Source organism: Panthera uncia, chromosome F2 (assembly GCF_023721935.1).
Source record: "Panthera uncia isolate 11264 chromosome F2, Puncia_PCG_1.0, whole genome shotgun sequence".
Classification (NCBI taxonomy): Eukaryota; Metazoa; Chordata; class Mammalia; order Carnivora; family Felidae; genus Panthera; species Panthera uncia.
This window is the reverse complement of record NC_064812.1, coordinates 63507755-63532635: the sequence shown is the minus strand read 5'-3', so window position 1 is coordinate 63532635 and position 24881 is coordinate 63507755. Positions and strand designations below refer to the sequence as shown.

The 24881-nt window shown below is 36.8% G+C and overlaps 1 protein-coding gene across 1 annotated transcript in view; it reads left to right on the top strand.

The window, feature by feature from the left end:
- The window catches only part of LOC125924636 (uncharacterized protein C8orf34-like), a 93955-nt gene that overhangs the window by 16584 nt on the left and 52490 nt on the right, over positions 1–24881 (top strand). The window contains exon 2 of the mRNA XM_049633304.1: positions 24695–24780. Within this exon, the coding sequence (XP_049489261.1) occupies positions 24695–24780 (86 nt within the window). The remainder of the gene's footprint in view (positions 1–24694; positions 24781–24881) is intronic.

The window sequence follows — 24881 nt, the reverse complement described above, 5'->3', positions numbered from 1 at the left end:
TATGCCATTTTTCCCTTGCTCCTGACCAGCAATCACACTGGCCTTCTGGCTTTTCCTCTAACAGGTGAAGTGCATTTCAGTCTTGCTCTGGGACACTTGCTATTTCCCCTGATAGATGTGGGCTTCCTCAGACCTTGCATGGTCTACTCCTTCATTTCCAATGAGAGTGGCCTTTCCTGATCCCAAATCCATCACTCTCGCTCTCCTTACCTGATTTTTTTCTCCAAGTTTCACACTTATTTCTTTCACTGCATGCTTCCTCTGTTTTCCCCTGCTAGAAGACCAGCTGCGTGAGGCCAGGAATCTTGGCTGTTTTGTTCACTGCTCTAGTTCCAGCACCAAGAATAGTGCTCAGAATACATATAATTATTGAATGGTTGAATAAAATAGTACATAAGCTATATTACTTATTAAAATTAAGAATAACTGCTCATTTTTATCAGTCAGGTTCCTTATGAGGTATTTTTTTTCTAAACACTTTATATGCTTTAACTCACTCAATCCTGACAATATCAGAAAGGTTAGGTAATTTACCCAATGATGCACAGCATGTAAGTTGCAGCAAGAAGTCTTGCTCCAGAGTAAGGACTCTTTCTTCCTTTGCTGCCAACAATGGGGAGAGGTAGGTAGGTGTAGGGGGAGGCTGGGAAGGGAGGGAAAGATGTGGCTGTGTGGCCTGTGCCTATTGCGGTGAGCCAAATTTTCTATATGAAGTTATTCTGTCACTTTCTCCTTAGCATGATAAATATTCAGTAAGAGTGAGTTGGTCAGTGTTACTTCGCTGCTGTGGTCCTAGTCCCCTTGGCGTGTACAATCTAAACACACACAGACGTTTAAGCTAGAATGAAGGCATACTAAGAGTAATCAATAAGTTTGAAATGCTTCCAACCAGTGAATAACTTCACTATAATTATTTAGTCAGGGATGTGTACATGAAAAAAAGAAAATTTGGACTTCAGATTCACTATGTTAGACTTTGTGGTGGTAGCAGGATTCAAAAGACCCTGAATCTGCCTCTCATGAGGTGACCAGAAAATCATCACAAATAGACACAGATTGCATTTGACTCATACAGTTTTGAAATAAAAAATTTGTTCTCCTTGAGAAGGTTTATCCCAAATTATATTTTCACTTGCCTACAAATAGAAACAAATTTAGAAAAAATAAGCTGATTACTGTTTTTCTTGGCTTTAATATGATTTTTGCTTTTTAAAATAGCTTAGGGGCACTTAGGTGGTCAGTTGGTTGAGCATATAACTCTTGATTTCAGCTTAGGTCATGATCTCACTGTTTGTGCTGACAGCACAGAGCCTGCTTGAGATTCTCTCTCCCTCTCTCTCTCTCTGCCCCTCCCCTGCTCATGTTCTCTCTCTCTCAAAATAAATAAATTAATTAAAAAACAAACAAATAAAGTGAAGTGGCTTAAATTTGGAATAAGAAGCGGGCCCTGGGTGGCTCATTTTGGTTAAACGTCCAACTTCGGCTCAGATCATGATCTTGTGGTTTGTGAGTTCGAGCCCCACATCGGGCTCTGTGCTAACATCTCAGAGCCTGGAGCCTGCTTCAGATTCTGTGTCTCCTCCTTTCTCTCCTCCTCCCATGCTCATGCTCTGTCTCTCAATAATAAATAAACGTTAATTTTTTTTTTAATTTGGAATAAGAAAATGCCACTTTTTATCTTTATTATTTATCATCTTTCCATGATAAAAATAAAATAAACCTCTATCCAGGCTAACTAAGAAAAAGGAGAGAGGACACAAATTATTACTAACTCAGAAATAAAAGAAGGGAATAATTACAGATCTGTAGACATTAAAAAGATAATAAAGGAATACTATGACAACTCTATGACCATAAATTTGATAACCTAGATAAAATGGACCAATTCCTTGAAAGATGAAATTTACCAAAACTCAAGATAGAAGAAATAGATAATATGAAAAGGCCTTTATTTATTAAAGAAATGGAATCAATAATTAATAAGCCTCCAAAACAGCACCAGACTGAGATAGGATCACTGATGAATTCTACCAAATATTTAAGGAAGAAATGCCACCAATTCTCTAATCAATTTCTCCACCAATTTCTTTCAGAGGATAGAAACAGAGATCTCATTCTATGAGGTCTGACTTACCCTAATAACAAAATCAGGCAAAAAATATTATTAAAAAAGAGAACTACAGACCAATATTTCTCATGAACATGTATGCAAAAGTCCTCAAAACATATTAACAGGTTGAATCCAACAATGTATCAAAAAAATTATAAACCATGACCAGGTAAGATCTGTCCTGGATGTGTAAAGCTGGGTTCAACCTTCAAAAATCAATCAACACAATTAATCACATCAACAGACTAAAAATGAAAAATCTCATGACCAAATCAAGGGATACAGAAAAGCATTTGATAAAATCCAACACCCATTCATGATAAAAACTCTCAGTAAACTAGAAATAGAGGTGAAATTCCTCAACTTGAGAAAGAATATCAACAAAAACAAAATTTACAGCTAAAGTCACACTTAATCTGAGAAACTCAAAGCTTTTCCACCAAGATTAGGTACAAGGCAAACACGTTCTCTATCATCAGTCCTTTTCAACACTGTGCTTCAAGTTCTAGCTAATGTAATAAGGAAAGGAAATAAAAGGTATACCAATTGGGAAGGAAGAAATAAGACTGTCCATAGTGACATGATCATCTATGTAAAATATGTGAAACAACTGAGAAAATCTCCTGGAACAAATAAGCAATTATAGCAAGGTTGCAGGATACAGATTGGTATACGAATGTCAATTGCTTTCCTAAATAATAGTGATAAACAAGTGAAAATTGAAATTAAATACATAATATCATTTACATCTTCACCCCCCAAAATGAAATACTTAGGTATAAATCTAACAAAATATGTATAAGATCTATATCAGGAGAACTGCAAAACTCTGATGAATGAAATTAAAGAACTAACTAAATGGAGAGGTATTCCATGTTCATGAATGGGGAGGCTCAATGTTATCAAGATGTCAGTTCTTCCCAACTTAATCTATAGATTCAATTGCAGTCTCAGTCAAAATCCCAGCAGGTTCTTTGTGGATTTCTACAAACTGATTCTAAAGTTTACATGGAGAGGCAAAAGATACAGAGTGGCCAACACAATATTGAGAAAGAAATATAAAGTTGGAGGACTGACAGTAATCTACCTCAAGGCTTAACCATAAGTCTAAATTTATCACGATAGTGTGGCATTGGTGAAAGCACAAAGAGATCAATGGAGCAGAATGGAGAACCCAAAAGTAGACCCATATGACTATAGTTAACTGATCTTTGACAAAGGAGTAAAGGTAATAAAATGGAGCAAAATGATTTTCCACAAGTGGTATTGGAACAACTGGACATCAACCTGCAGAAAACAAGTTTAGACACAGACCTTAAACCCATCACAAAAATTAACTCAAAATGAATCATAGAGCTGAATGTAAGGTGCAAAACCATAAAACTCCTAGAAGATAACAAGGAAGAAAACCTAGATGACCTTGGGTAAAATGATGCCTTTTTAGGTACAACACAAAAATACTGTCCATGAAAGAAATAACTGATAAACTGGACTTCGTTAAAATTAAAAACTTCTGCTCCATGGAAGACAATGCCAAGAGACAGAAAAGGCAAGCCACAGAGAAGATAAGCCAGAGTAAATACTTGCTAAGGCATATCCAATAAAGAACTACTATCCAAAATACACAAAGAACTATTAAATCTCAACAATAAGAACACAAATAACTGTATTAAAAAATGGGCCAAAGACTTTAACAGACATTTCACTAAAGAAGATACACCGGTGGCAAATAAGCATATGAAAAATGCTCCAGGGGTGCCTGGGTGGCTCAGTTGGTTAAACATCCAACTCTTTTTTTTTTTTTTTTTTAAGCATCCAACTCTTCATTTCAGCTCAGGTCATGATCTCACAGTCGTGAGAACAAGTCCTGCATTAGGTTCTGTGCTATTTGGGATTCTCTCTCCCTCTCTCTGCTCCTCCTCCACTCACACTTGCGTGTGCTCTCTCTCTGTCTCTCAAAATAAATGAACTTAAAAAAAAAGAAAGAAAAATACTCCAGAGCAGATGTTATTAGGGAAATGCAAATTAAAACAGCAATATACAATTACCTACCTATTAAAAAGGGCCAAAATCTGGAACACTGAACACCAAATGCTGACAAGGATTTGGAGCAACAGGAACTCTCATTCATTGATGGTGGGAATGCAGCATCGTGTGGCGACTTTGGAAGATAGTTTGGTGACTTCTTACATAAGTAAACAGTCTTACCATATAATCCAACAATTGTGCGCCTTAGTATTTCCCCAGATGAGTTGAAAATTTATGTTCACACATAAACTTGTGAATGGATGTTTATAAGAGCTTTTTTCATAATTGCCAAAATTTGGAAGCAACCAAGATGTTCTTTAGTAGGTGAATGGATAGGTAAACTGTGGTACAACTAGACAATGGAATATGATTTAGTGTTAAAGAAGAAATGAGCTATCACGCTGTCAAAGGCATGGACAAAACTTAAATGCCTATTGCAAAGTGAAAGGAGACATTCTGAAAGACTAAACGCTGTATGATTCCAACCATATGACATTATGGAAAAGACAAAACTATGGAGACAATGAAAAGATCAGTGGTTGCCACAGGCGAGGTGGACTGGAAGGAATGAATAGGCAAACCGCAGAGGATATTAACTCAGTGCAAAGTTTTTGTATGATACCATAATGATGGATACATGTCATTATACATATATTGCCCATACTCATGGGCAACACCAAGAGTGAACCCTATTGTAAACTATGGACTCTGGGTGAGTATGATGTGTCAGTGTTGGCTCATCAGTTTTAGTAAATGTATCACTTTTGTGGGGGATGTTGATCACGGGGAGGCTGCACACTTGTGGGGACAGGAGTTTATGAAAAATATCTCCACCTTCTCCTAAATTGAGCTGTGAACTTTTACCTGTTAAAACAACAACAACAACAACAACAACAAAAACAACAACCCACTAAGCTTTAATAAAATTTTAATGAAGAAAATAAAATAAAATACATCTATTATTTGTGGTAGGGGTTGCTATACCACTATCATTTATGTTAATTTGCTGCTCATTTGTTTAAAGATTTATTTTTGCATGTAAAAAAGAATAATTTTAACTGTGAAAGAACAGATCTCACAAAACTCATAGTGATAGTTATCACAAGATCTAAGAAGCCTCTTAGAGCCAAAATATGATTAATTTTCCTTGCAAATAAATCAAGTGAATTTTGTCTTCCTTATTTGTTTTATTAGCTTATTAAGTAGCATATATATAATAAAATAACAAACTAAAAATCTTATAACCCCTTTGTTCCATCAAAATATGTGTATTTCTTAATGTTTACCAAATGATTTTATACCTTAAAAGTAAAATAAAAAAAAAAAAACTTTGTGGAAATATTTTTTACTTTCTCTTTTTAAAATGAATCAAATGAGGGGCTCCTGGATGGCTCAGTCTGGTTAAGCATGTGAATTTGGCTCAGGTCATGATCTCACGGTTTGTGAGTTTGAGCCCTGTGTTGGGCTGAGAGCTCAGAACCTAGAGCCTGCTTCAGATTCTGTGTTTCCCTCTCTCTCTGCTCCTCCCCTCCCACTCGTTCTTCCTCTTTCTCTCTCTCTCTCAAAAATAAAACATAAAAAAATAAAAAAAATAAAATAAGATAAAATAAAATAAAATGAATCAAATTAGGTAAGAACCAAAGTTGCCCAAATTAGATATCCCTGGCCTTAATTTTCAAATCCTTAATTTTAGGAAAGACTCATTAAACAGACGATTAATGTCAACAGTTCAGTTATTATCTCAGTGGTTATAGAATTGTTTTCTCTTCTGTACCAGGTTTTCCTGCTGAGTCAGGTCCGGGAGCAGCTGTTTTTGTAGCAACTTGGCTAAACTTAATCAACATTTTTTGAATGCCTACCTTGTTCAAGGAACCATGGTACTAACTAAAGAAAAAAATAAGACTTCATCTAGGATGTGGTCTCATGAGCCAAATGTGATAAATACTTCAATGACTATGATTCAAAACTGGCCTGATGCTGTTCTTTGTTCTGGACCCACTTTAAGTCATTTTTTTATTTTAATTATTTTAAATAAGTTGTTTTCCTTTTTTTAAAGTTTTTTTTTAAGTTTATTTATTTATTTTGAGAGAGAGAGAGAGAGAGAGAGCATGAGTGGGGGAGATGAGGAGAGAAAATCTCAAACAGGCTTTGCACCACCAGCACGGAGCCTGATGCAGGGCTCGAACTCACAAACCTGAGCCAAAACCAAGATTCGGACGCTTAACTGACTGAGCCACCAGGCATCCCTAATCTATTTTTATTATTAATGAAAAATATTTATACTAATATTTTAGCCAATTATCCTAATATGTCAATAGGTGCTTAAAAATAAGCCAATATTCTAATTACTAGGGGATAAATAGGTGACTGAAAAGAACGCTGTCCAGGGTAAATGTTTCTGCTTAGGATAAAGGAACCTGAATTACTCTATCACAACTGATCAACAAGCACACTTTGAAAGAGGCTTCATAAAGACACGAAATCAAATCCCTTTCTAACAGCTTTAATTCAGCAAAATAAAACCAGAAGAGAAAATGAAATGCCCTTATGAAACATTTAACAATGCAAAGCAGAAATTTTAGGTAGGAGTTACCTAATAATTTAGAAATAATGGAAAGTTCAGAAATTATAGAAAATAATAATCTAGATATTAGATAATCAAAGAAGGCCCTTATATACCTTTATTTTATAGTATAAATTTATATAAAAGACACCCATTTTTTCCACATGTCAGTACAAAACTACTATATTTAGTCTCAAAAATGCATGATTTTATTTAAAAAAAATTTTAAACCTCCACTAAAAACTGCCTTTAAATCTAAATACCAAGTTATCCAACACAGGAGAAATGTAAAATTTTCCTCGGTTCAATGGTTCAAGAAAATAGATGGATTTAGGGAGTTTATATTGGAAAAGAATAAATGGAGCTATGCATATTTGAAGGGCAGTCCCATGGAAGAAAAAATATACTTATTTTTGTCCCTCCAAAAAAGCAGTACTGGCAATAAACTAAAGGACACACAGGCTTTGCTTCAACTTAAGGACAGTTGGAACAACTGGAACGGTAGAAAAATGAGAAGGTCTGACTCCCAGCAAGTGTGAGTGCTTGATTGCTTGAAATAGAAACAGATGCCAAATAACTCTCTAGTGGAAGGTCTGTGGGCAATAGGATGACCTGGTAGGCAGAGCCTTCAGAACTGTGAGAAGTACATTTCTGTTGTTTGTAAGCCATGAGTTGGTGGTAGTTTATTATAACAGCCTGAATGGACTGAGGCAGTATTGTAGCCATCTTCCTCAGCTCTGATTAGAGCTCTGAACGAGCTTGAATTCGTACATCTATCGCTTGCCGAGCCAGTTCCTCCAGTCCGACCAGGTGGGAGCCATCGTGGATCGGCAAGGTCTTTTAGAGTTCCCAGGAAGAGACGCAAACCACTAGTTGGAGTGATGGAGCTTTACTTCAAGGTGAATTATCATCTCAGGACGCTGTCCATTTAGGTCCCCTTTTCCCAACACTGGGATGGGTTTCTGCCTCCCCAAAGAATTGAGAAAGATGCTTTTCATTGTTGAGGACAAGTAACATGAGCTTGATAGCCTGCCTACCTCCATTCACTGAGCAATCGTGCCTCCCAGATAGACGGTATGATCTGACTGCCTTGGCACCATTCATGACGGTGAAGCTTCTGTATAGACAGTACACTGCCGTTCTCCCTAGTCAGCAGGCGTCTCTTCTGTCTTGTCTTTCATAATCTCCTGACTAGGTTCAGTGGCCCTGTTATGTTAGTTAGACTTAGCACTAGGACTCCAGTGCTCTAAGGGGCTCTAAGGCTGTTTTGCTTTGCTCCTCTTGATACTAAACAGAAAGAGAAACAAAGAAGCAAAAAACTGTGACATATACAAGTTTAAAACATGGGTAGAGATCAAAATGACATATTTGATCAATCTGGAAAGAGGTTTCAGCTTCAGAAAGAAAATGTATCTCCCAAGAGCTTTTAAGTTTTTATTGTAGTGCAAAATCAGAATCTATACATAGCTTTTTGAACTATTACAAGAAAAAAATAGATGGTAGTTCTACAACCATAAAAAAAGATGTTATGGATATTATTTTTTCATACCCAGCTTTGGGGAAACTTTTCACATTCAAATTATGAAAATAATCAATAAGCTTTAGAAGTGCACAGAGACATTTGTACAAGCCAGCAAGTGGCTGAGTGTAGCCATAGTCCGTGTTACTTGCAGATAGCAGGGGCAGACATGGAGTACCACTCTGCTTACCTTCAGGACTGTTTTAAAGGTTGGCTAATGTCTTTAAATTGACTTTTTAAAGCAAACTAAAAAAATCCCCATAAAAACAGTAAGCATTATGTGTAACATCCAAAGGAGGGGGGCTTTGTTTATTTCTCTGTTTCTTTCATCTGCTTTATTTCATTTGTTTCTACTTCCTGTTTCTTTCACCATCTGAATGAAGTTCCGTGGGACCAACCAAATATTTGTTTATTTTAAAATGTTCAATGAGCTCATAAAAATAGAGCGTGATGGGGTTTTCTTCTGAGAATCAATGTGTGTCACTGTTGGCCTGGGATATGTCTGCTTCATGGCAAAAATAAAACACAAGATTACCAGTCAAGAAGAGGAAGAAAATTGGAGAGGGCCTAAATACGTTCTCTGTAAAATGACTCCACATCGCAGAAAGACAATTTTTGATAGACATAACTAGGATTAGGGGCCAGTTTGGGTAGGTATTGGCATTGCAAAAAAATTCAAGTTGTAAAAAATATTCATATACTCTATAGAGGAGCATATTGTTCTAAGTAAGAGATAACCATTTAGATACCTTGCCATCCTCATTTCTCCAAAGTCATGAATCGTCATTACATCTTTCTACTGTTGTCTAAGTTTAGACTTGAACAGGTGGAACTGATTCTGTCTGATTGGCCAACTTTAGTCTGTGACATTGTATGTGATTTCTGAGAATGATTTTTAAATTAGCGGAATAGTTAGCCTTTAATGTATAACCAATAGTAATAAGAAACACTAAATGTGCAAATCAAGTTTATTTCTTTAAAATGCTTATCCAATTTTGTTTACCTTTCTGGAAGAATTTTAGAAAAAAAGGAAGCATTATAGCCTGTTTGTAAAAAAAAAAAAAAAAAGAAAATTAAAAATTCATATGATAAAAGGAAAACAGTGTTAATGTTGAATTCAGCAAAATAAGTGATAACAATTTAGAGTAATTACTCTTGTTATGTATGATTTACTATATCGCATTAACTGTGTATGCTATTGAAATACAACAGTTAAAATGAGAATATGATCATTTATGTAAATAATTATATACTTATCAAATATCTTATTTTAGTAAATCTCAAAAATTCAGTAATTTGTACCAGTCGTTTTATTATTATAGCCTTTTGAAACTAAGGTACTATATAAGTGACATAGTAAACACTTTTCTGGATGAAAATGATCTCTAATAATGGAAGTGGTGAGAGAGTCCATGAATGAATACACATATATTTAATGTGTGAATCTATTGTTATCCCAAACTTTCCACTCTATCCTTTATTTATTTTATTTTCCACAGCCAGAGCTCCTCACTATCACTTTCATTGCAGTTAACATGAAGAGTTCAGAGGCATAAAGAGTTCAGATTAAATTCAATAGCCTGTTAAATTCTCCAAGCGCAATGGTCAGGAAAACAGGTGGGGAAGGACACATAAAGGATGTAGCAGTTCAGAATCAGAACTGACATTTACCAAATAGCTAAGACTCAAACCTCCTATGTCTGTAAAGTGCTAGAAGAGATGATCAATGCAGTCTAAGTTCCCTATGAATGAATTCAGCCAAACTGATCAATTCAATGGCCTCATATGTAATATTAAAACAAATATGTACATTGAAGCATGGATTTGGAAATTGCTTCCAAAGCAGGGTATCCCTTGCTCCAATAGCATTTTGAAGCTATGGTTGATACGAAGTACCAGCTGTGTACCATCCGCCACTTGAGGCATTCGGAAAGATTTCTGATCCCCACAAACACCTCCTCCAAGTGCGTGCTTTTTAGCCTTATTTTGCAGAAGTTCAAAGGGACTCAGTCACCTGCTTGAGGTCAAAAGGCTAGTAAGTAGGACAGGTGGAATTTTAACCTTGCTGAGACTTGAAAGCCCCAATTCTTGCTACTATATAGTGCTGCCTCCTAGTTTTAAAGCAATCAAACTGTTGGTCCTATTTTGGAATTAGGCATATTTTTCAAATAATTTATTGTACTACCTAGGTCCATTTTGGGGATAAAAGGCTAAGGGGGTGGGTGGATTCAGGAATGTTATTTTTAAGAAATTGAAAACCTGCTTGTCAGGTTACAAAAGTACAAATAGAGCAGACATAAATTTTTGCCCATGTTATTCAGATGAAATACTTATCCTGTTTTTGTAGGTTATGAGCTTTGTGACTTAGATGTTATATTAGAAATGTAGAACCAATGTAGTAATAACTTCAACCTGAGATGTCAGTTATTTAGATATCTGTTTTCTAGCTATGTTTTAAGATAAAATTATTTAGTTGCTCTTGTAGAATGAAGACCCTACAAGCATCATGAATTTTATGGGTATCTTGATTCTAGTTATAACAGTGCTTCATATCAGGGGCCTTCTTTCCAGCTGTTAGTGAGTTTATTTAAAGTTCAAATTCTATTTAAGTTTCTTCGCATAAATATTAGCTTGTCAAAAGAATATTTAGATGCTCTAGTTGAATGTTTGTGTCTCCTCAAAATTCATATGTTGAATCCTACCCCTCAAGGTGATGGTATTAGGAGGTGGTGATGAGGTCATGAACCCTTATTTTCAGATTGAGTTGCTATGATTTGATAATTGATTCAATGAAATAATGTTTCATCTTATTAGTTGAGCCTGTGAAAACAAGAACAGTGTGTAGTTAAGGCCTTGAACCTCAGAGTCTAACAGTGTCCCAGTTTTGCTACTTACTTGCTGAGCGTCATTGAGCAAGTTAATTCCCAGCGACTTGCATACTGGAGTGTTACACCTCCCACGCTGCTGTGGATGACTTTTAACATTCATTTAGGAAGGAGGTACAAATTGGGAAGAGGCAACCACAAGAGTGGAGGAATGTTGCGATGTACAAGATGCTATTTTGTTGTTGAAATGAATAATCTCCCTCAATACAAGCAATATCCCCAAACATCTACTCATTTCCTAAGTAGATGGCCCTGAAATTCCAATTTTTATAAGCCTGTTTTTTTAAGTGCCCCTAACTAAAGTTTTGTTTGTTTGTTTTATTTTACTGGGTATTTCCTAAGGGCTATACTTTTGGACATAGGATAGCAACTGTTTTATCACCAAATTAATTATGTAAGAAAAGCAGATGCCTTAAAAAATCTTAGGAAAATAAGAATAGGTCTTAAGTGCATTTGGCATTTTTTCCTTTCGGAACATTAAAACAAGGTGTTTGACAGAATGACACATGATAAAAACATGTTATTCAAGTGATTTGATATATGATGATTGGTTGAGAAAGGATTCTTGTCTAAATGCTGCCTCTCTGGATGAAATGATTATAGAAATTGCTGTGATAGAAAACCATGAGTTCCTCAGCTTTATTTATGTAATTCCTTAGTTTTTATATGTAATGCATATATATACAACCATGAATACCAAGCATAATGTGAAAATGGTAAATTTTGAAGGCATTCTAACATATAGTCTTGCTTAAATACACTTTTTAATGATTTTAATCCTGCTCACACTTGAAAGACCCAATCTTGCTACTATATAGTGCTACCTCCTAGTTTTAAAGCTAAGTTGTTGGTCCTATTTTGGAATTAGACATAATTTTCTTTCTTTTTTTTTTTTTAACGTTTTTATTTATTTTTGAGACAGGGAGAGACAGCGCATGAACAGGGAGGGTCAGAGAGAGGGAGACACAGAATCCGAAACAGGCTCCAGGCTCCCAGCTTTCAGCACAGAGCCCGACGCGGGGCTCGAACTCACGGACCGCGAGATCATGACCTGAGCCGAAGTCGGCCGCTTCACCGACTGAGCCACCCAGGCGCCCCAGAATTAGACATAATTTTCAAATAGCAATAGCACTGTTGGACTTTATTTTGTTGTCATAATATGGGAAGATTGATTTAAATGACTCTTCCTATTTTTTTCCTCATTTTTGTTTCCATATTGACAAAAGATGGGGTATCTTATGTAAGAAATAGGAACAAAAGTGAAAAATTATATTTCATATCATTATCTATATCTGAAAGATTCTTATTTATTCACTTGCTTGACATTCTGGACCTCCCTAGACACTTTGTAGTAAAATTGAAATTGCAATTACTTTCAATTATTTGTTATGCTAATTATCTTTATAATTGGGTCACAATTCCTGAATGGCCTGCATAAGTCATATCAAATGTATAATTATATTAATTTTATCTCTATTAGTGTCTTTTATTAATTAGTTCCATAATCACTGAACAGTTAATTAGCCTTACTAATATAAAATAAATATTTTAGAAACAAATCAGACTAGAGATATTATTACTGTTAAAACAAAGAATACTGTCATTAAATTCTGAATTTTCTGATGACATTTCAGAATAAAAATCAAAATTTTTAGCGTATGTATTTATTTTCAATTACAAACATTAGTGCTCAAACCAGAGCATGAAATTCTCCAAAAGAAAAGCCAATAATTTTGATATCAATGCACTATAAACAAATTCGGTGATCATTGCAAGAGATCAATCGATATGCACATTGGAAAAAATAAATTCTAGACTAAGATAGTTATATTTTACAAAACAGTATTTATATTCCCTAGTAAGTCACTGAATGTATTTCTTCTTGTAGAGTATTATGCCAGAAGATGAATTTTCCTAGTATATTTATGCCTTATTGGCTTTTCCAATTATGCAGACATTTGTATTCAGTGTTGTTCCTTCCTAAGAATTTTAAAAAGATTGTTAATAAAAGAATGCCTTTATCTTTTCTGTTCTAATCTCTTCAAGGATGCCACATACTTAACATTTTCTAAATGGATCTTGTTTGCCAGATCACCAACTTGCTTGTCAGAAAATTTTATTATGCTGCCCAAATACTAATAAATATGGCAGCTTAATATTGAGTCATTTGAAAAACATTTATTATCGAAGGTTATATTTATTTCACAGGGTTATGCTAAAAACAAACTTAAGCCAAGCTTTCTGTCCCACAACAGGCTTAAAACATAGAAAAGATCTCAAACTTGGAGACAGTGCTAAAGTAAGACTGACTCAATTAGCGATTGTTTATTGCCTGTTGTGGGTGCATCAGTGCTACATGAAAGCATGGAGGAAAGGGGAACCGTGTTTGTATGCTTAAATGTCTTGTATTCTACTGTCCTTTATTGGAACATGGAGAGTTACCTTTATGGGGAAGTCAGATCATAAAATCCCCAGTTGGTACAGCCTTTCTGTTTGATGTAGAAGTTCTCTAAGCTCACCTTTCTTAGGCTATAACCTCAATACACAGTGGTTTCAGATTTCCAAGTGAATCTTCTCAGATTTTCCCTGTCCTCTTTCCACCAACCCTCCTAAGTAGATGGCACTTGGTAGGGTTTGCTAGGATTTCCTTTATTTACTCCTCCCCAAAATATACAACATTATCAAGAAGGATTGCTATGAGGCAGCCCGTGGTTCATTCCTTAATGCTGGTTCCTTGACTACTAGCAATTTCTCAGGTTGTGATACTGCACATCACTGGCAATGTTTTCTCAGTTGCCATCAGCAGATAGAGCCCTACTAAAACTTTACCTCTCTCTGATATAAAGTAATACCACTCATGATTTGGGAATTTCAGTATACCTCATAATTCTGCTAGTTACCGCAACTGAATTCCAATTATTCCAAATTTTGTGTAACGGGGAAAAAGCAAAGAAAGGAACATAAGCCATCTGACTAAGGCAGCAAGACACATTATCTCTCCCAGTGCTATATCATGAAAAAGTCTGACAGTGTTGAGTTTGTTTTTAACTACCAGAGAATGGGAGAGAGAATGGCTACATACAGAAGGACTCAGCAATCTCACAGATGCTTCCAGGGGATCTGGGAAAGAAGGGTGGTCTTCTATCAGGTACATATGTGAGGCAGGCTTCTGTTTTAGTACCGTAAGGGGTCCCCGATTAAAGGAAGGAATGGCTAAGGAAGGAACAAAAGTTTTGGCAGTTTTCCAAAAGGGTGTTTTGGCTCCCCACACAATCCCATTTTTCAACCTGTTAGAAATCAGCACTTTAAAAAGACCTCTTACAGCTGCTCCTGAGCCAGATGCCTGCTGACCTGGCAATTCTCTGAGTTAGGCTAAGTACACAGCATTCTGAGCTCAAGAGGACTCTGACTCGGATTTTTAACCCATTGAGATGGAATCATACATACTTGGGAATAAAATGTAGAGGTCAGCTAAAAAAGTCAATACTTAGCAATTTACAGAAAGAAAATACTAACATCCTCTGGTAGATCTCTCTCTATTTTTGGTCTTCTAGTCATGGCAACATACTATGACCGCCATGAGAATGGATGGGAAAAATCCATCTCCTTGCACAGCTGTGAAAAAAGGAGGCACTACAGAGGCACTTCCCTGGCCATGAGTATCAGCATTACCTGGGAATTTAGTAGAAATGCAAATCCTTGGGCTATATGCCAGACCTTCTGAATCAGAAACTCTATGGGTGGATCCCAGCAATCAGTGTTTTATGTCCTCTAAGGGATTCTAATGTATACTAAAAATTGAGAACCACTGGTCTACAATGTCAAGTAAGCGCCTATTTCTATTTAGATAGATTTTTAAAAGGGTCCTCTCTAAGAATGATGGCAGACGCTGAAAGGATACCTCCACTTTGCCAGATTATCGACATGAAATCAGGTTAAAAATGTACATGATGCTTTGCTGGAGGAAGCTTGAGGATTTCGATGCCCAGGGCTGCCTCTAGCTCAGGCATTCTGTGTTTGGCTGCTTTCTCTTGAAGTTTCGTTAGCTCCACGCAGTCTGGCAATTTGATCTTAATCCTTTCTCATGGCCACCTCAGATTCAGGAAGGTTGGAATGCCACAAGTGTCGCCCTTTGTGACGTAATCATCTGGCCAAGGTATGTGAGTCAGTGGCCCACGTTCTGGTCATATCTGCCTTGGTCCTAAAGCATGCTAAGAATCAGTCCTGCTCCATGCCTGATCTTCTCTACCTTACTTTGTGTTGACAGTTTTACCTTTGAGCTGAGATAAAGCAGAAGAGATTGAAAACATAACATCTTTTTCCATGTGTGCTTTCCTTTGATTTAGCTTTAAAATTCTTAAGCCTCTGCCAGGAGAGTAATTAGCAGCCCAGATAAGAGGCCACCTATGGCAGCTATATGTCTGCAAGGGGCCCTGCAGGAGAGAAGGATGATTTTCATTAGAGAGTTACAGATAGTTTGCAGGCCCATATCTCACTCTCAGGAGATAGGAAGTTAAGAGGAAAATTTAGCAGGAAAGAGAGTGGCTTTTTATCTCTGTGTTACCATCAATCACTATATTTCAGAGGTTCATGATCAGACACACTTGCGAATGAGGGAGATAATTTAAAAACCAATATTCAAGGAAAGCCCTCTGGTGAAGGAGGAGGTTATTCTACTCCATTCTGCTCTTAGGAAAAAGTTGCTTCATCTTGATGCATTGTTACTTATCTTCAGGTGACCTCAACAGCAATAGATGAATGCTGGAAGGAAGATTTTTAAAATGAATATGCTACAATAAGAAGGGAAATCGAGGTGCTGGAAGTAGGATTTGCTGGAGGCTCTGGAAAGTGGATCTGTGTTGAGGGTACAGAGAATGCTGCTAAGGAATCTGAGAGATGACATGAAAGGGCCAGAGTCAAAGTGAGCAGACATTCACTAGAGGGTCAAACGAGAATGGCCAGGGGAGGGAGAGGCCGAGGTGGTGTCAGTGGGTTTGGAAAGGAGTGTGGGAGGAAGAACGTCCAGATAATTTCCTGAATTATTCCCGGAACTGGGGCTGAGTGAGGAGGGCAGGAAAGTTCCATAGAGCAGCCACTCTAGGATAGGAAAAGAATTAAAATAAGTGTTTAGTGAATTCAGATAAATGCCATTTAAATTACATAGCTATTTCGAAGGGGCACAAATGTAAATGAATACGCCATAGTGTCCCCATAGTGTCAGCAGTCTCAGGCCTGATCTCTGACTTCAGGAAAGCTTGCTTGCAAAGGATTTAGATCATGCAAATACCATGCAGGTCTTATGCCAGATTGCGGGCTCAGGGCTCAGTGGAGAGCTTTGTCTTTGAAGCTCTCCAATAAATTTTTGGCGTTGATGACAATTTTGGCTTTTTTAAGACTTCAAAATTGAGTGAGTGACAATAAGTTGTTAGAATTTTTCTCAAAAAATAATCCTGGAGAAACATACTGGTATCCTAAAACGGAGTATTAACACTCACAAGGAGACTTAGAAATAACTCAATGACTGATATTATGAAAGAGGCTTTGTGAATTAAAAGCAGACTTTGGAAGGGGAAGGTAAGTTAATTTCTAGCCGTTTAACGAAAATGGTTCAAAAGGTTTTAAAACTAAAACTGTTTATTGTGGTTCACTTGCTCCAATTGACATTTATTATGATATGTTATTTATTTTCTAGTGAAACAGAGTATCTTATTCTTCAAAACAGCTGCCCTAACTAGCAGTATATCATAGTCTGAAGTTCTCTGTAGAGGTTTTAGAATCCACAAAGGGCAAGCCTCACTCCACAGCTCCATCCAGTCTTTTCAGCGTCTCCACATGGACATCCAGCCACCTCTCTACACCTCTACCTCCGTGTCTAAAATGCATTTTAAACTTACCACGTCCCCGATGAAATTCCACTTAATCCCCACCAAGTTTGCTTTCCCCTCAGTTTTCCTTAACTCAGCAAATGGTGACATGATGATTTCAGTTGCTCAGGACAGAAAAATGACATTGTTTATACTTCTCTCTCTTTCCCTCACTCTCTCTCGCTTTCTCTCTCTCTCTGACACACACACACACACACACACACACGCACACACACACCTAATTTATCGTGTACTCCATTGGCTCCAGCTATAGAATTTATCCACAATCAGTCCACTTCTTACCATCTCCACTATTGCCGCCCTTGGGGAAGCTCAACTCTCAACAAAATTGGTGGAATCGGCTCCTCAAGAATTTCTCTGCTTTCATGCTTCTCCCCTACAGTCTATGCTCAACCAAGCCCATCCTTCTCAAAGTGTACGTCTGATCACATCACTCTGATTCCCACTGGCTTCCATTTTCATCATGGAAGAGGACTAGATATTTCAGCATCAACGTTCTAGATGACACGGTAGAAAGTCCTACTCCATCCAGCTCCAGCTATTCCCCTCTGTCAACATATCCTCCTAATCCCCTCCTCCTTCACTCTGCTTCAGTCCTTGGCCTCAGGACATTTGTGTGTACTATTTCCTCTCCCTGTGATGCTCTTTCCCAGACATCTATTTGCTTACTCCCTGACCTCTTCAAATTTTGGGTCAAATATTACTCACAAGTGAGGCCTTTCCTTTCCTTGACACACAATATAAAATTGTATAGTACTCTTTCTCCAGACCTTCTCTACATGCCTTCCTGGCTTTACTTTTTTTTTTTTCTTTTCTGGCTTTACTTTTTTTTTTTCTTTTCTGGCTTTACTTTTACATCCCCCATTTTGAACCAGATTTCTTACCAACACTTGATTCTGTGTATTTCACTTGTTTATCCATCATCTTAAGTCAGTAGAATGAAAGCTTCATGAGGATGGGAATTTGGTTGGCCATGTTTGCTGCTTCACCGCCTCCCCCCACCCCAAGCCCCCCCAGTACCTGGCACTCTTATAGACCCTCCTTACTTCATGCTGTTGATCTTCTGCTTTGGGATTATTGCAAACATTTCCCAAATGGTCTTTTAGATTTCACCAGTCCAAAGATGAATATTATTTTGTCAGTGCAGCTTTGGTCATATTAGGCATATAATCAAAACTTTCAAAGGTTTCCTACTATGTTGTCTAATTTCTCCTGTTTGGTGTGCAAGATCTCATATGAATCCATTTTATAACCTAGATGTGCTGTTTGTTGCTCTCAAAATACTTCTTTCACTGAAGCAATCAGTCAGTTGTTTTTATACTTGGTGTTCTCTCTCTGTCATTATGTACTTTATTGCCTTCCTTCCCATCCCCGAAGGGCCCTTCTTTTTCCAAAGTAAATATAGTCTATTATCTCACTGCTCTTTATCTGGAACACTCCTCTCTCTCTCTCTCTCTCTCTCTCTCTCTCTCTCTCTCTCTTTACCTAATCAAACTTTTGCTTTTTCAAAGCTCAGTTCAAGTACCACCTATTCCATTAATGTTTCTTCAGTTAATCCTGATTTTTTTTTTATCATTTCCTCTGAACTATATATACAGGCCAGAACTGTTAGCTTGGCACTTAATATCATGCATACCATAGTGTATTCAATTTGGTTCAAAGAAACATTTAGTAAGTGTCTATTCTAGTTAGATACTTGTTTCTTCCAGAAAGTATTCAGGAAAGATTAAAATATATAATATATTGCATGATAAAATAAAAACAGAAGGATGAGTGCTTATGAATTTGAATGTCTTCTAGGCCAAAATGAGAAAGTAAGAATTCACTTATTTCAATCTTCTCTCCTCAGATCACATAGTTCAATCAGATTGACAATACCAGAGATTAAAAGGAAAGGAAAATATGTCTCCTTTTTGAGTGTTTTGGATTTTTTTAAGTATAAAAAAGAAGTGGCACTAATCATCTCTCTTCTCCCACTGCTTACACTATTCAAAACTTCCTCATCTGAATGGAAATGGCTGGGAGGAGAGTGTTTCTACTGACCATTTTGGACTGGGACTGGACTGCTACTTGGCCCCATTTTTGGTTTCCTTGCTTCTTCTTATAGAATTAGACATTGGGATCAGCCAAATCTCAAAACATCCCCAAACAAGCAAAATTTGAACCAATACTGTACCTACCAATCTCCTGAGTGAGCTTCAATCTTCTTTCTATTGACTGGTACATTGTTCTTAAATCTACCTTATAAGACCCAGGAACTTTTTGATAACATATACTTAACAAATATCTATTGATCATATGCATGTGGTACCATGATAGGCTCTGTGATAGGCATTACAACAGTCTCTGAGGATGCTCTTTTTCATGGCTTAGTTCACTGCTAAGACTGACTCAATGGAAGCTGATTGTTGACTCACAAACTTGGAGAAAGAGTTTACTTATATTTATAATAGCCTTTCCTTCAGTCAGGTCTCAGTGGTAAATATAAAATTAAATCTGGTTGATTTATCTTAAACCCAAACGCATTTACTGTCGTTATCTGCCCCACTTGTATGCCATTTCAAATACCTCTTATTAGCAACTGTATCTGCACATGTTTCTAATTGCGGCAGCCAGCTTTGTGCAGGTGTAACCCTCAGCATCTCATTTTCGCTAGTATCTTTTATGTCTTATTTCCTGCCTTGGGATGGCCAGTGAGGATCACTCACAACCAAGTTATGTGCAGTTTAAAAGTTCAGGGTTATCAAAGCTCATAGACCACCCTTGACCAGGAACCTATGGATAAATTCTTTACCCTTTCATACTTCAAATGGACACGTTTCATAAGAATCCTCAGAATTCTTGTGGGATTATGCACTGCCTATACAGGGGCTGGCTCAATAACCCATCCTTATATTGGCTTTCTCTCCTTTTGTGTTTTACTCCCATGTCCTTCAATCCTGCCGCCCAGATCATACAAACACTTGTACATAAGCCTCTGTCTCATGCTCTGCATTAGGGTTAACTAGGCTAAGAGCTGCTTAACCCTAAATATACATAGGATATTTTTACCTCTTTTCAAGAAAATATAACTCTATTATCATATTCTATAGAAAATTCCTCATATATATAGGGTGAGCTCTGTCTTCCTGTCATTATCTCCAAGGTGAACTAATCACTAGTTAAGAAATATCTTTTAGAGCTTACAATGTATCAAGTTCAACCTAAGCTAGGTTTTAGGGACAGGAAAATAAAATTCCTGCCTTTAAGACTTGGAATTTATTGACAAACAGACATCTGAACAGACAATTAAAATATAGTAAAGAAAAAGCCATGGTAAAGATGTGCATAGGTGCTAAGACTTCTGGAAGAAAAGCTTCTGAAAAGATAAGAATCTAGAATGAAAAAGTAGGATTAAGCCAAAAGTAAAATGGGGGAAAGTAAGTCACATAAGAGATAATTAAAAGCAGTGGTGTTTATGGAGTATAAAATAAAAGAAGAATTTGCAGAGATAGGTAGGAGTTGTGTGATAGAGAAACTCAAATGACTTGATAAGGAAGCCATAACTCATCTTGCAGGTGATGAAAATCCAGTAAAAATGGTAGTTCTTAAACTTTTTTGAGGCAAGGATTATTTTGAAAATCTGGTTGAAGTTATTGTCTCCCTGTCCAAAAAGAGCACATCTGCCAAAAACTTTTCATTCCATTTCTTGTGAATTATTGTGATTCTCATAAAACCTGCCCACAAACCCTCTAAAAATACTAATGTTAAGATCTCTTGCACTAAAATACTTAGACCATTAGAGTAATATGGTTGGGTTTGTTTTGAGTTTGCTGGTAGCCATATGGAAAATGGATTTTTGGAGGGCCAGTTTCTAAGTATGACTATCTGTGAGGACATGATATAATAATCTAGGTAAATCAAAATAAGCAACAATACTATAGTAATGTATAAAGAAGTGATGGATTCAGGACATCTCCTTAGGAGGTGTAATTAGCAACACTGCAACTGATTAGCCATGTGGGATGCAAAACAGGGTGATGATGAAAATTAGTTTGCTTTTGGATATGTTGCCTTTGAGATGCTCATGGTGCATCCAAGTAAAATGTCCTTACAAAAATTTGAGCTGAGGATTCTAGATAAAGATTTGAAAAATAGCGATCTCTATGTGGCTAAAACCATGAGTAGATGAGCTGATTCAGGGAGGTGGTGTAAAAAAGAGTGGGAAAAGCGTGTTCATACAAAGTACAGTTGAAAGTTAAATAAAAACAAGGTGTGAAAAGCTCCTGTTTTATATGACAATTAGAAGGTTAGAGAGTCATTTCATTTCAGAATGGTAGAGACACAAACCAGATTAAAATAAGTTGAGGGATGAATGAAAACGGTGGAAGCAAAGACGCTGAATGAAGAATATTTAGGGAGGTTGGCTCAAAGAAGGATGACCAAGAAAAAGCAGCTGTTAAATGTTTGGGATAACTATGGGAGGGATTTTGTTTTGTGTTTGTTTGTTTTTTAAGGCTGAAAGACAAATGAGCTTGCTTCTATGCTGTGGGAAATGAACAGTGGAGATGAACAGAATCAATTGTAGTGGATAAAATAAGGTCCAAGAGGGGACCTTGGGACCCCTTGGGATTCAAGGATTCAAATCACCAGTCTAAGTGGATGGTCTAAGCCTTACACAAGAGAGAGAGCCCCTCACCCTTTGTGAATTGGCAAAGTGGTAAATACTGGTTGGGGTGAAGGTAATTCTGTAGGTGCTGTGTGAGGGAGAGTAGCAGATCTTTATTCCTTAACATACAGTTTTTCTAGGTGACCTAAAAAAGAGGTTATAGTTTTGTAAAGATTTTGAAAGGAATGGAAGACAGACAACCAAGAAGACCAAGTTTAAAGTTGGGGACCATTGACTTGTAACTCACCAATTCTAGAGTGTCCGATTTTCTCCAGCATTGCCCCAGGTGCACATGTGTAGGAAAATGATGGATTAATACAAAATTAGGGTCTGGTTGGTCAGTAATGACAGGAGGATGTAGGTTCATGGGAACCGAGGACCACAAGTCCCAGCTGCGTAGCGCAGAACTGGAGTCAGGAGAGGCCAGATACCTTGGAGAAAATAGAAACTGGAGACCTGTATTTGATTGAAGAGAAAGTGTGAAGGATAGCGAGTTTGCAAAAGAGCCTAAAAGAGGCGAGAGTTTGTCGTTAGAAAACAGAACATTGGGTTTAAATATTGCTGATATGGACCAATTTGGGGTTGTCTGTCCTTGGGCTAGGGAAGGTGAAGTAGAAGGAAAGATCTCCAGATTTGAAATAAGGGATTTGAAATTAGTGGGTAGATACACAAGAACATGAAAAGCATTCAAGATAATAGTGACTTGAGTTGAAGAAGAAAAGTTTGAGTCTGAGCAAAGTCTTTACAGGGAGAAAGAAGGAAGGTTAATATTTCAAATTCTGTGTTATCTGAGGTCAAGGGATTAGGCAGTCTCCTTTGGAGAGGAGGTGCTGTCATGGTCTTAGAGGAAAAAAGGGATTTAATGTTCTGAGAAGACAAAAGGGTTTTGATGATGACAAGAAGGAGCAGGAAGCATTTTGTTTAGGGACTGAGAATGCAGAAGAGTGTTTCATATGGAAAAGGTTTTAGAAAGCAGAGAAAAGACTTGGGAGTATAAGTAAAACTCTTGTAGTGTAAAGAAAAAACAGATTGAACTTTTATTAAGACTGTATTTCCCGGACTTGCCCACATAACCCTTGTTTGCATAGTGCCTATTAACCTCTTACAGAAGTAGTGCTGTGTGGATTACAGCTCGGGAAACATTGGCAGAGCGCTCAAGGATAGCAGGGCTGCGAAGCATTCCACAATGCAATTGCTGCCAAATCACGGTAAATCCACCTCTTAAGGTATCTGGAGGGCAGTGTTTGGACAAAGATGAGCCAGCTCCAAGGCCACCCAGTTTGTTGGGTTGTTTGCATGGCCATTTATCTTTTCGACTCAGCAAAATTGAAGTCTGTGAAATCAGGGTCATTTGTAATTTATTTACATCTCTACAACATTAGGCTTATTACGGAGTATGTTAATAAATACTAAATATTTTTATGGAAGCTTTCAATAAGCAAAAAAAAATTACAACTTAGCTTTTATTTTTTGCTTCTTTCTGCCTTTGTTGGATATTTATTTTCCATTTAGGTTTTTTGAGATACCTAAATTGAGATACCTAGATGTGTTGACGTTCATTGCCAATTTTGAATGATAAATTTTACTTATACCTTTCATATCACTTGTTTCTACATACTTTCTCTCTTTGAAACTTTGATGAAATGGTCCTAGATAAAGAAAATGCAGAAAAGAATATTTGATATTGTAGATTAGTAAAGTATTTAATATTGGAAATAAACAAAATAAGAAGAGATAATGGGCAGATTTGACATGTAGTTAAATCATTCATTTAAAAGTGATGCTGCTCTTTCGAAGTAAAATTTAAAACCTTAATTCAAAGTAAAGTCAATCAAAAAATATAAATTCACATATATTTGATCAAAAAGTGTTATGACTCTCAGGAAATTACCCTTGATAATTCTTTAATTAGCTTATGTAATACAGTAAATATGGTTTCGTGTATAAAAGGTAATATGTGAGTATTACTGTGTACTATATACAAAAATGTACAAAATTTAACACTGAAAAAAATGAAAATATAATTTATAATATTTATAATTACACAAAAGATAAAGAGTCATACATATATGCTTTAAATTGCAAAAGTAAGATGCAAATTATTTTGTGATTCCACTGTGGTATATAAAAGCAAAGATGTAAAATAGTTGAAAAGTTGAACTTTTGAGCATGGTGCAGGTGTGAATTGTACTTAAGTTTGTATTTTTAAAAATAGTAATGCTATTTGTTATGCCTTTATTAATAGTCTCCCGTGAGGGCACTTGCCAGTAGCTCAATGCAAGAAAAAAGTAAGGCACTGATAGAAACTTCCAATCTCTGGATTATTTGATACATTATCCTCCAACATTAGCAGACCTTATTCTTAGGACAGAGTTCCAACAATGATGGATAACCACTCTTCTGATAGAGTGGTTTCATAGTATAATATAAATCCAGACTGTTTGAATTAGGTATTGCTAGTCTCACTATAGAAAGGTGCATACAGAAGCTCAGAAATATATTGCCCTGAAAGTATCCATGGGTCTTCCCTTCCTGAAGACCCAGCGTCTTGGAGAACCCCGGGCAGTCATACGTATTAGGAATCTTCACTGCCAGTGTTGAGACTTACCTTGATGTGCAGGCCTTTAAGCTCAAGTTTGGTTAATGTGGAGAACTGTGTTTGATAAGCTGCTATGTAGAAACCCTCTTCTGCCCCTGGACCCAGAAGCCAGGAGAGTACTCTGTGTGGGACTTTTGCTCTTCTTCCACTCACTTCCCCGTTGTAGTTTCAGTGAAAACATTTGCTTACAAACCTTCCTCCAGTGAGGCTGAGAAAAAAAGCAGATTCTGCCTACACTAATCTTGCCATGAACATAGGAGAAAAGATGATGAAAGACTTCCCCTTAAAGGTTAGAAAAGCAAAAACACTATATGACAAATGCTTTAGTAAAACTTTAATTCCCTTGTGAGGAAGCAAGTCTGATTTTAAGTTTAGAAGCGATGTCCTCGTAGTATATAGTTCACATTTCACAATTCAACACTATTTGAGGTTTCAATGACCATTTTTAATTATTTAGGCTTCAAGGAGATAACCTGGCAGAAAGGACAGAAGAGACGTCACAAGTACTTCTTTCTCCAGATGAAATAGTCCCAGATTCTTTGGGTAAGTTTTAAATCCAACAATATTTACTGTAACTTTAGTGGCACTTGAAGATTAGAAAGAAAGAAAGAAAGAAAGAAAGAAAGAAAGAAAGAAAGAAAGAA